At 37.9% G+C, this 13,720-nt stretch overlaps 1 protein-coding gene across 4 annotated transcripts in view; it reads left to right on the forward strand.

Moving 5' to 3' along the window:
• The window catches only part of Ptprm (protein tyrosine phosphatase receptor type M), a 794,765-nt gene that overhangs the window by 454,686 nt on the left and 326,359 nt on the right, over positions 1-13,720 (forward strand). For all 4 annotated transcript variants that reach the window (XM_008834659.1, XM_008834658.3, XM_008834655.3 and 1 more), the window contains exon 9: positions 5,743-5,852. In XM_008834659.1, the coding sequence (XP_008832881.1) occupies positions 5,743-5,852 (110 nt within the window). The remainder of the gene's footprint in view (positions 1-5,742; positions 5,853-13,720) is intronic.

Genomic DNA, 13,720 nt, shown 5'->3' on the forward strand with positions numbered 1-13,720 from the left:
CCCTCATACATAGGTCTATCTATTGTGTTTTGTGACCCACTGAGGTTAACCAGGGATGTCTGTGTGACTATGAATTTAGTGCTATCCATTGGTGCCTGATGGGCTCAGCAGTGGTTTCACAACTAAAAACCATGATCCCCCTCTCCCAAAAGTCTACTGATAGCCAATAATTAAGAGGTAAAGGGTAGGGCCCCATGAACTCCTCCCCCTTCCTTGACTGACTGTCAACAGGGCCAGTCTCGTGTGGACACAGTGCAGCCAGCCATAGCTGTTGTGAGTTAATGATCACAAAGACTATGTAAAGGATATTCCACAGCCCTCACTCTACCTTCAGGCTCTTACATACTTCCTGTCCACTCTTCCACAATGTTCTCTGAGCCTTAAAATCGGTAGCTATTTAGAGGCGGTGATCCCACCACCATTGCTTATTCTTGGCATCTTTATTAATCATGTAGCACTTTTCTGTATATAGGAAGTCTGTATTGCCCTAAGAAGCTCTTTCTATATTCTACTATGGAACTGTTAAAATTATTATATGTTCTCCTTCATCTTTTTCCTCAAAATATAAACTACTTGTTAGAAGAAACCATTGTATTTCTTCTATACCAATATATATATGGCCTTGAGTATGTAACAAACATTCACAACAACAAAATTAGTCCTTACATGAAATAAGAGTATTGCTGATAGGCACATAATGCATGTTTTAATCAGCACTAATGTTTGAATGGATGGAAGATGAAATGTGGCCATTTTGGGGGAGAGCAGCTGTGGTTGCTGAGACAGGAACCCACATAAGACTTCAGAGTTTCAAATAGAAAATTGACGTTAGTTGGGAATTCTTTGGAATCCATCAAAATCACTTATTTTGTTTATTTGTTTGTTTAAATTGTCTTGCTAGTTGCAGGAGCTGAGCCTTGCATTCTTAGCAAATAAAAACCTATTGTTTTTGTAGCTCACCAGCATTCAACTAATTAGAAAAGAATTGTTATTGCAAATAACATTTTCTCAAACAAAAAATACAAAAAGATAGAGACAAATAGAATAATGGTCATACAATCCCAAATATAAAGAGAGACGTAGTTTATTGCGATGCTATTGATCAAACAGCATTCATGTGAGGTTTTAGCTTTTTGTTATTGTTGTTGTTGTTGTTGTTGTTTTTGACAGGTTCTCCATAGCCTCAGCCCACCTGGAAGTCACAATGTGAACCAGGGTGGCCTCCATCTCACAGAGATTCATCTACCTGCCTCTATCTCCCGAGGGCTAGGATTAAAGACCCAGATTGATTTGATCTTTTTTTTTTTAAATGTAATCAGTCTTTTTAAAAAAAATTTCCTTTTCTTTCCTTTAAAAACTTTGAGTTTACTTAAAAAAAAAACTTTGAGTTCACTTAAAAGATTCTTGTCAACATTTCCACAATATCTTTGATTACCAGGTCTCTTCCTGGACATTTTAATGTTTATTCTTTTAAGATGTCCTTCAGTCAACATAATTAGAATACCTCCCATTTTTTTTTAGAATTCTATGCTCTTATATACACAAGTTGAATGAAACCAAAAGTTATTTATTAGTTTTTACCTTTTATATCTGCACCTAGATTTATTGAAAATTTCATACATGTATACAATATGTATTGATCATATGCACCCTGACACTCTTCAGTTTTCCCCAGGCTTCCTCCACAACACATCCCCCTCCCAACCTCATACCCTATTTTTTTAACCCGTTGAGCCCAGTTTGTGCTTCCCATGTGTGCATGGGTATGAGATCTTGCAGTGGGGCATGACAACCTACCAGTAGCAACCCCAGAAAGATCAACTGCCCAAATGCAAATATCAGCGTGAAATAAAACATTCACTCATACCATGTGAGCAAACTGATGATGTCATAGTAAATGCTTTGGAGACAATTAAGACCAGGGTTGGTGATATTTCTTAAGCATGGCCTACTGAGTTTCAGTTTCTGATTATGATGAACATTTTAGACCCTAGATGACATCTAGATGTTAAACCTTAAAAACTGACTTAAATATAAAACCACTTTAGAAATAAGGCAACTGAAATCCAAGGAGGTTCAATAATTTGTCTAAATCACACTCTTATAAGTAGAATGAGTCTTAACTAGCACTTACCCCTACCCCATCAATGTCAATAGTATGCTTTTCTGTTAAACAGTACTTGCCAGAAAAGCTTTCATTCTACCAATAAGCATGCCCTCAACTAAAAATGAGCTCAAATTTTGAAATCCTTCACTTCCTTTTGAAATTCTAGGCAAACTTCCAGTCTGTGACAGACTTATTGACAATTAAAAAACTATTCATAACCTCACACGATCAAACGTTTCCCCAACCTCCTTTTTAAAAGAATTATTGAAGTCTTTATTCATGAGTTGATGAACATTTATTTTCAGTTAAAAATAATGGATGCTGTGACTATTTTGTACAACCTTCTGAATTGACTTGTTTTTAGGTTTTTCTTGGAGGGATCATCAGTAGATGCAGTAGATATTTACATATTTAGATGGATGGATGGCTAGATGATAGACAGGTATCTAGACAGATATTTAGATGATGATAGATAGATAGATAGATAGATAGATAGATAGATAGATAGATGGATGATGGATGGATGGATGGATTAATGGATGGATAGATAGATAGAAAGAAAAGATATCTAGACAGACAGATAGGAAGAAGTGGAACTCCTGGGTCATGTTGTATATCTATATATGTTGACCTGTTTGAGGAACTGCTAGACTATTTTCAAGTTGTTAAATGATTTTACATACCCTTCAATAGTGCATTCGGGTTATAATTTCTTCACATTTTTGTCAACATTTATTTCTCAAGCCAGATGTATGTGAGGTGATAGCTCATTGATGTTTTGATTCACAGTTTCCAGCTAGCTAATGATATTGACTATCGTTTCAGGTGCTTATTGGATATTTGTATATCTTCTATGGAGAACTATTTATTCAGATCTTGTGCCCATTTCTAATAAGGTTATTTTCTTATTAGTGGGTTTTTCATAATTTTTATGTATATGCAAATCTGTGACCAGATACGGCTTGTGAAAACCTACTCCCATGCTGTATATTGTTTCTTTCCTTTCTCTATAATACCCTTTGATGCACAAAAGTTTCTACTTTAAAGATGTGCAGGTGATTGACGGTTTCTTTTGCTGCTTCTGCTTTGGGCTTTACATGTAAGCAGTTACTATTTATGCCAAAGTTATGGAGATTCACACCACGAACTTTTCCTAAGATTTCTTTAGCTTTGATTCTATATATTTAGGTTTTCAATGAATTTTTACTTGATTTTTATGCATGATTTGAGAGAAGAGTACGGCTTTGTTCTTTTGTATGTAGATATCATGCATTGTTTGTTAGAAAGATTATTGTCTCCTCAGTGAGTTCCCTGGCACCCTTATTGAAAGTCAGTTGGCTGCAAATGGAAGGGTTTATATCTGGAGTTCTCAGCTCATTTCTATTGATTTGTATATCTAACTTTCTTCCAAAATCACTCTACCCATTTATATAAGCCTTGTCATACTGTTTGTATTCTTTGTTGGTGTTTCTGTATTGCTCTGATGTTCTGGTGTTCTTTTGTTTTGTTTTGTTTCCTTTTGTGACAGTCTCACTATATAGCACAGGCTAGCCTCAAACTCAACATCCCCCTGACTCTCATCAGAGTTCTAGGATTACAGGTATGTGCCACTATATCTGGCTGTCATAGGTCTTCAGATAAGGACATTTGAGTCCTCTGCAACAGCTTTTGTATTACTCAACCTATCATTTAACAATCGGTTATATATTCATTCCCAAGTATTTGTGTATTTATAAAGAGGTATAGGTACCCTATTAGTAGGATAGCCAGATAACCATGATCCTACACTATAGCATGCATTTTACAAAGCATACTCAAAATTCTAAAAGTTTAAAAGGATGAAGAGAAATCATATTTTTAAAAAGGATTACATTTTATTTAAAAAATACAATTAGATTTTCTCACAAAACATACAAGAAAGTATTACATATTTTTGGTTTTTGAAACCATGAAGCTTTCCTAATAAAAACAAATAATTTTTGTGATCTGTATTATTTGGGTTAGAGATAGTTTGTTGATTAAGAGCATGTTCTCACTGCTCTTGCAGATGATTCAAGTTCAGATCCCAGCACCAAAACTGGGCAGCTCATAACTGCCTGTAAGTACAGTTCTAGGGGATTTGAAACCTCTGGCCTCTGTGAACACCTGAACTCATAAAATAAATAAATAAATATCTATAAAATTTTATCTGTATTATTTAATTCATATGAACTTACTTTTTATGTATATTTTCAATAAACATATTGTTATGGTTATTACATAAATTCTTTTTATTAATTTTTGAAGTATGGGCCTCCCCATGTTGTCCAGGTTGGTCTTTAACTCACAGTTCTCCTGCCTCAACTTCCCAAACAGCTTTCATATGGGCTAGCCTCATATGTCAAAGTCTTTGATATGTGTGTGTTAGTCAATATTACAGTCATAAAATACATCCATGGTGGTTTCTGTAACTACCTTTTGTTTTCAGTCTTTTCAATATAAATGTGACACAATTTAGCAAACCATTTGGTTTAGTTCCAATTTTTCTGTATCATCATCATCATCATCATCATCATCATCATCAAAAGCATTGCTGGGCTAACTTTTTTCAGATAAGGTTTCTCTATATAGCCCAGGTCAGTCATGTTCTGGCCACAGCCCTGCCTCAGCTTTATTACTATTAGATCACAGGCCTAAGCTACCATGCCTGGCTTGTTAACATTCTCATGTATGGGGACTGGGGAGATGGCTCAGTCAGTAAATCCTTGCCATATAAGCATAAGGACCTTAGTTTGATCCTCAGAACCCACAGAAAAAGAGCCAAGCAAGATAAATTGCATGCTTGTAATTCCAGGACTTGGGAGACAAGGACAGGCCGATCAGTGGAGCTTGCCAAATTGATGAGCCAAAGATTAACAGAAAACCTTGCCTCAGTACAAGGTGATGGCTTCTGAGGAATGAAACCCTGTTGTCTGGACCGTGTACATGCAACCGCATTCACAACCACACATGAAATAAATTAGTTAATATTTTAGTAAGAGCATATATGTCTCCTCTTATCTATGAGCAAGAATTTTATCAGAAAACATACTTGGAGGTGCAAGATTTGTGTTAGAAGTCTTCACAGGTTTCTTTGTTCTGCTTTGCTGTTGTCTTTTTAAAGATTTCTTTTCATTCATTTATCTTTGGAAAAGGAGTTTTCTATGTTATTCCAATTTACCTAAAACCCTCTGTCCTCCTGAGTGCTTGGTTTACAGGTGTATGTCAACACTCTCCTTTGCTCTCTGCATTGTTAACTTTATTAAACACACTTGACAACTTTCCAAACTATCTCTACCAGCTGCCGCTACCAACAGCACTTTGTGAACACTGTTGCTCTGTATCCTCCATTTTTTTTCTAGAAGAATGCAAAACAGTTCATGTGAAGGAAAGTGACTGAGCTGTATCTAATTGGCTCACACTTTACAGAAAAAAAGTGATTAAATCATTTTATAAGGGTAATATAGCTAAATGGCTTTAGATTCCAGATTTTGAAAATAATTTTGAATATATCTCAGATAATTAAAATTTGAAACCCCTGTGTGTGAACAGGCCAAACCTCCTTGGGGAAGGTTAGTGTATTGTCCACACATTCACCTCTTGTTCTCTCTCTTCAGTCCCAGGTGCTGTTCCTACTGAGTCCATCCAAGGAAGTACCTTTGAGGAAAAGATATTTCTTCAGTGGCGAGAGCCAACGCAGACATATGGTGTCATCACTTTATATGAGGTAATATATATATGTATTTATATATATATGTTGGGAATTTAATTTTTAATATATTTTATGAGAATATTGAGATTTACTGCTTTCTATGATAATGATGGCTGTTACATAGGAGGAAAAATTAAAAATGAGGGGCTGGGATATGACTCAGCAGTTAAGGGCACTAGCTGGTCTTGCAGAGGACCAGGGTTTGGTTCCTAGCGCACACCTGGTGACTAACAACCATCCAAAACTCCAGTTCCAAGACAGCCAACGCCTTCTTCTGGTCTCCACAGGCATCACATGCACATGTGCACTTACATACATGCAGACAAAACACTCATACACGTAAAAACTTAAATATCAAAAATGAGTTTTCAACCATGAATAATTTCAACATACATATGTTAAATGAGTTGGGTCAGTCTGTATTGTATATTATACATTAGGACACAGCATAACATAAAGTCACTTTTATTGAAAGCAATAAATATTTTGAAACATACATTGATTAGGAAGGAAACACTGAGTCATATTCCTTCCTAACACCAAAATATTTTTCTACTGAATTAGAATGCTGATTATCCAATTAGAAAAGTCAATAAAAAGATTATCTCAGAAGTAACCATACAATAACCTCTTTGGCTTTCTTCTTATTAGCAAAACATTCGTTAGAACTTATTGACACAGTTTTGTCTACCGAGCCATATCAAATCTTTGAGTGATGGATAGCAAGAGAAGAAATTGATGAATTGTTCAAGAAAAAAATAACAGCAGTAGCGGGGTGACAGTCATCCTCACATCTGTGTGAACATTGCTTCATTGGGCCTATTGTCATAGAAACAAGCAGGCGCATTTTTTAAAACTAGCATTTATTTGAATGCAAATTCATCAAAATTATATGTTGTACGGTTTCTAAAAAATTATGGCAGATTGTCGTATGGAAGCTCTCTTGAATACCTTCAGCAGTTCTGACAAAAGCTTGTACAGATGAGCTGTCAGTAGTAATCACTCCCAGCCTCTCTCTCTGACCCCATGAGCCTCACACTGATGTTTCCTTACACCTTTTGAAAATTGGTATTGAAATGTAAAAATTGATGATAATAATTGAAAGCAAAATGAAGAAAGAGAAAAGTGTTGATTTCATTGGTTGCTTTATTGTAAAATCATAAAGTTATGAAAATTTATGGCTCAGCTTTTATGGAGCTAAGTTTTATAATCAAGTCAAGCAAGGTCAAACATTTTTCTCTGTAATTAGAATACTTCATATTTTAGGTCCTATCATGATTTTTAGGCATCATTTTTTGTAGATTCTTACCTAAGAGCAACAGAATTTTCTTTACTGGAAAGGATGCTCTTTGAAGTTCATTTTCAAACCAACGCAGTCAGTCTACCTGTCTGTGAAGTCATAGGTTGCTGTCTAGAAAGACAGGAAATAATAGCTAGATTCTTTCTTTCTAATCTCACCAGACATATATCTTTGTGTGCTAAGTAACTTCAGCATGGAAACAGTGGGGAAAATAATAATTCAAATGAAGACCCATTAATCTCTCTGAATAGCAGCTAGGATCTCCCAGTTGAACACTGCTCTTAATGCTGCTACAGGGAGGATGTGTGAATGTGTCATAAATCAAGGTTTTAACAATCAGACATTTGTAAGTAGGGCAAGTTGGTTCATTTTTCTCCAGATCCATTGGGAAAATGTCAAATATTTGAATCAGTTCTAAGTGATTAAATATAAGTTTCCTGGGCACCAAATCATTGTCTCTCATTTGTGCCTGATTTCTGAGTATAGGAGGAGGGTGGGGCATCCCTGGGAAGGACTTGTATGGTATCTTGGGAAGGACTATTTCTTAGCTGAGATCTCTGTATCTGATTTACAGTTCACTTGTCATAAGCCAGTGCACAGCTTCCTGCTAGAGAAGATCAGTACAGGGCCAGGCTGAGCCCCATCTCTGGAGGATCACACTCTTGTAGAACATACCATGCTAAAGAAGCTAAGCAGTTACCCCCCAAAGAAGCAGGGACCATGGGACAGGAGATTCTGTCATGCAGTCAAGTTTGGATATAGGTAAAAACTGGAAGGAGAAATCGATTATCTTGGCTGAGGAATGCTTTAGTAATAAATGGACAGGTATCTGTGAGGGCAGTTAGCACTCCTGGATGGATTTTAGAGAGAATGAAAATTAGATTGAATGCTATAGACATGAATATGTGTGCTACTTTTAGGTTATTCTTGAATTTTCTTTTTACATCTTATGAAAGATATGCCACCACATTGGTGTTTGAAAAATGGTAACGACATCATTTTTCCTGGAATTTATACCAATATCAACATTCTGGCATTCTCCTGGCTTTATTCTTTGCCCTGTTTATATTTTTCTAACTTTCATCTTCAGCCTTCTACTAATTAGCCTTTATTTTCTGTTTTCCGTGTCCTGGCCTAATCTTCACCTTAGCCATTTAGCTTTGTCAATTATCATCCCAAAATCTAGGTCTGATAACTATATCTATTTTTAATACATACCAAATATCTTATTTTGTGAACTTATAAATGTAATATTGTTCTCTGACTGAATATATTAATTATAAATATATTCAAAGAAAAACAACTACCTCAGTTCTTCTTTTAAGGGGTAGGTGCAAGTCCTTCCAAAATGTTATGAGGGAGAAATTGTTGTACAGTTTTATTTATGAATATAGATAGATAAAATTTAATATTAGCAAAAGCATCATTTTATTACAATTACATATGCCATGTGAGGGCCTAGGCTTATAGAATACAAAAGGAATTGCAAGGTACATTCATGATTGATACACAAAAGTTAATCTTATAGGCATTATCCAATAAAATATAGAGGACAACTTTGGATTACATCTTTCCAAACTTGACATATTATCCTGGAAGTCATCTAAAAGAAGATTGGCAGGTTTGGTTATAAAAGTTTTCCTCATGCAACAGATGGTGATTAACACAGAAAGCCACAACTGGCCAAAGTGTTGAGAATAAGAGACTGCAGAATGTGTGTCCCTGGATAGGACTTCTATGTTAATCCCCTGCCACCCAGGGCTCAGGGACCATTGCAGAAGACTGGGCAGAAGACAACCACAAGGAAACAGTTTTCCAGGTGGCTAGGGACCTGCCCATATGTACTTACAGCAATGGTGACAGTATGCACCAGACCCATGAAAACTTAAACCAGACAAAAACCTAGCATACAACTGTGGCAATGGACAAGAAGCACTAACTTTAGCTGAGGAACTATTGGCAATGAATCACTGCTGGGTGAGGGAGAGTTGGTCTTCTTTAAGGAAGTGATGCTAGATATGCTGATCAGGCTCCAGGTGGGTGAACTCACACTGAGGGACATCCAGGGACACAAACTTGACTTCATAGACCTTCACACATTCAATGCATGAAATCTAGAGGAGGGGGTTGCAGATATGGGAGGGAGTATAAATATGATTAAGATGCATGTATGAAATGCACAAAAGTTCAATAAAATATATATTGTAGAAGAAGTGTTTTAAACTATTGGATGATGAAGGTTGAAATATAGACAGAAAACTTAGAGCAATTATTTTCAACACTTATGACAGTCAAAAACTGATGGCTGAAATATGTTATGGATTAATAGGAATAAGACAATAGGAATAACCCCTTAGAGGAAAGTGAACAATAAAAGCATTTGGTAAAATCCCTGCTCAATTTAAATGTGAATAATAAATAAAATAATTTTAAATGAGAATTAAAATTAAGTGAAATTTATGTTTAATTTTCTATAATGTTAAGTGCTAACTGATGGCATGGAGAAATGTATGCTATATACATAGGCTGTGGGAGAAATGTGTTCTGCACCTTCTTTTGTAGGCAATTTGAGAGTATCCATAACAATTTAAAACTTGCATATTGAACCTGTTTCTAGAAGTTTATCAGTCAATAATAATTCCAAATGCTTTAGAACATAGGCTATAGGCACAGTACCTCTCTAACTTTATCTCTTAGCTGCCTAGAGTAAATCCTGGACCCTCAATAAAAGAGCAATACATCAATAGGTTTTCAATCAATTCATATGTGTAAGATATTGGAAGAAGACAAGACCAAAAAATGCACCTCATCCTCTATGCTGGAAGCAGCTGTCCCACCGACTACTCTGGGGGGCATTAAGTCAGTGCCAAATCCAGGCACTCTACTTAACATGTGACTAGTGTAGAAAGTACAGTTTGGCTCAGGTGCAAAGTAGTGTAGAATGGTCTGGACTTGCCACTTGATGGGGACACTAACATGTTAGGAGTAAAGCAAGTAACCTCAATTTTAATTTAAGAGTTAGTTACTATTAAGAACTAGCTCTCATCCTAATTTATATTAAATGAAGATGTTAAGTACAAAATTCTTCAAAGTAAAGTAACCTCAATTTTAATTTAAGAGTTAGTTACTATTAAGAACTAGCTCTCATCCTAATTTATGTCATTAATACTTCATCTTGCATTGTTTTTCTCCTCAGTTTAATGGACCATGGTTTTCCCTTTTTTCTTCCAAGACCCTTCTGAATTTTCACAGCACCCTTCTTTAGCTGTTGTACCCCTGCCCTCCCACAGCACCCTTCCTTTCTCTTCCCATAGTACATTTCTGCTGGACTTTCAGTGTTTCATTCAAATATGGTACTTTCTTTTGAAGTACCCTAGGTCCTTTCTAGCCCTGAAATCAAATTTAATTATCCATTCCTTTGTATTCACAGAGTAAATTACTCAGACCTCAATTAAAGACCTGTATTTTTTGCTGGCTGCAATTACCATCAACTCAGGCTCCCTAGAAGATTTCAGTTCCCCAAAATGCTGTTCCATGTCAGCTCTCTATGAAACTTGCAGTATAGAGTTTGAGACTTTAAGGAGAAATGGGAAAGATAATTTCAGAAGATTTCAGGCACTTAACTGCAATCAGAAATCATCCAATATAAGCAACTGCTTATTCCATCTCACCAGTTTAACACCTTCAGCCCACCATTTTATTCGTCACTTTGCTTTTGTCTTGGAGCATCCCATAAAATTATCTGGACCCACCAATGGCCATCAGTTTTCTTTATAGAGGCTTCCTTAAAACATCCTCTGTCCTCAGCCAGCAATGTGGTACAAGTATAAAAGCTTTCCTGAACTTTCCTTCCGGAAGCTTCCCACTGCGTTTTCCTCTGCCTGGTACTTAATAGGTACTTAATAAGCACTTGTTGAATAACCCACCTGAAGATAGGAAATGCCAAGAGCCTGTGTTGTGTGCAGCTTTGAGCCTGGCAGGATACTGTGGTACCTTGAACAGCACTGGCCAGGCCAACAGCTTCTCACTGCCTGCCACATCTCTGGCCAGTAGCAGAACTATAAGGTTGGCTACCTCCTAGTCTTAAGGAGCTTCTACATTCCCATGGGCTTGGGAGATGGGGAGCATGAACTTTCTGACATTGTGTATATATGTAGATGCATATATTTGTTAGGATGAGTGAAAGGGTTTATAATTTTTAGGAGAGTATGAATTAATATATGGCTGGATTTTGTAAGGGAAGAGACTAAAAGACAGTCACAAATCTCTTAGAGTAGCTTATCCTGGAACTACGTGGCCACAGGCAGGTACAAAGCCATCAGCCCCTGTGGGCAGTGAGCCCCTAAGTGAAATCTTGACTTGGTAGTCTGTACTGGTGAAGCCAGGGCCTCCCTTCCCATACTGTGACTGTTCACATGTGCTCAGGCACACAGGTGCGTGCCCCAGTAGTCCTTTTAGGAAAATATATACCGAGTGCCAAGTATTTACTGATCACAGTGGGATCAGAAAGAATGAGACATCAGTCACTCCACAAAAAGGAGATGCAATTACCTGAAATGTTCTACTTCCTCTGACATATTTAAATCATGATTTAAGACTCGACAATAGATTTTACAGCATCCATGACTCATCCCAATTGAAGCTTGTGAACAGAGTCTCAGCAGAAAGCATTGCCTGATCTGTGATTGGGAAAACAGGCTTAAGATGGCTTAACAAATATGCAAATTCAAGACTCTGGCCTGAGATATGTGTGACACCTGCTTGCCTAGTCTTACTCTAAACTCTCAGCAGAGACTCCCTCCCCCATGCCCCCCTCCTCCTTTTCCCACGTCTGCTCTTCTTGGCTTTTCCTTCTCTATCCTAAAGTAAGTGCCAGTCACTAGGGCTTGGTACTGGGCCCTTTCTATTTTTTGTAAACTCCATGACCCCACCCATTTCAGAACAATTCCAGTATCATCTCCATGTCCACCCTGAATCTCCATTCCTGGTCAAGTCCTTGCCCAGGTCCTACTTTCTGTCATGTACACACATCCACTGGATTGTCTTGTGCTTTTGAAATGTGACCTGTCTCCATACATCCTCCAATTTCTCCTTTTTCATTCCATCCCATTTTAGTAAGTGGGATTATCTTTCACTCAAACCCAATGCAGGGGCATATTGCTGACTCCCATTTTCCATACTTCAGTAGTTCTCTCATTGAATTCTATTTTGCTTCTGAACTGTTCCATTTCTTTTCCCTTTTTGGCTGTCTCCTCTCCACACACACAGACCTTAGCACGAGAAACTATATTCTGCCACCTGTATCGCAGCTTTAGTCCCTGAATTCTCCTCACACTTCCCAGTGGTCTCCCAACTTCTTGTATTATCCCCCTCCATTACAAGCCTATTTCTACCTGGCAACCAAGAGAATGTTTTTCTAAGACAAATCAGATCATTTACAAAATCAAAGTGTTTAAAAGCTTCCAAATGTTTTGTCTTGGTGTACAGAACTAGATAGAATTTAGCCCCTGCCCACTCCTCCAGCCTCCAGAGTCCTTACAGGCCTTGCATTTGTCTATCCTTGGACACAAGGCACTCCTACTCCAAGACTTAGTCCATGTTCTTCCCCACGTGGATAGCCTAACTGATCCTTCACAAACTTCAGATCCCCACAGCTTCACCAGCATCTTCCTCAGCCGTTCCAAATGGTTGTGTGGACTTTTCTCTCTGACTATGCTTTTGATCTTAGCACTGTATTTGTTCTATTCACACTTAGAGTTTTAAAATTGATTTATTTGTTATAGAATTCCCTGACTCTACTGCACCTAGTCCAGATTCTTTACTTAAGTCAGTGAGTGGTTCATCTGCTGGTTACAGTACCAGCGTTCAGTCAGTATACAAGTGGAATCGGCAGATCTGAACAGGTAGAGGATCCAGCTGTGAGGCAGTGCTGTCATGTTCCAGGCAGGTAACAGTCCACGAGCAAGAACAGTATCAGAATCGCCTCATATGTTTCTGTGGGGCCATCAAGACACGTCGCCTCACAGCAGAAGGTGGTATAATACAGTGTCCACTATTCAGAAATGTAACAGCACGTCTGAGATGGGAAGCAAAAGTGTTGAGCCTCCTTAGACTTTCCTTTGTGCCCTGTGAAATTCTGAATCCAAGGCAGTGGGGCAGACAAGAGGACTAACTTGCCCTTGATGGGCAATGTTCATCCTTGTCATTATCACACTATATCATAACTGATGGGTTACAGGTACCCTACTCCCTCCAGTCTGCCCCCACCCCTATCCCCAGGGTAGATACAGTGACTGTATCACCAGAGAGAAGCCTCAGAACACAGCACTGAACACATTTGAAAGTACTCTTCAAAGGGTTCAGGTGTCTAAATGATGAATAAATGACCTTTGGGTAACAGTTCCACTTCCACACTTCAGATCTGCCTCCTTGACCACTCCCTTCCTTGGGGCTTCAGAATGGAGAGCTAAGTGAGCAAGTGAGCAGGGGAAGTTCTGCTATGGTGGTCCCTGGCAGCTGGGTGTGGAGTTGGGGCCTTGTCTTCTCAGGAGAGCCATCTGTGAGAGGGTTAACAGCCAAGCTG

The sequence above is a fragment of the Nannospalax galili genome, unplaced genomic scaffold (genome assembly GCF_000622305.1).
Source record: "Nannospalax galili isolate Female #2095 unplaced genomic scaffold, S.galili_v1.0 scaffold155, whole genome shotgun sequence".
NCBI classification, from domain to species: Eukaryota; Metazoa; Chordata; class Mammalia; order Rodentia; family Spalacidae; genus Nannospalax; species Nannospalax galili.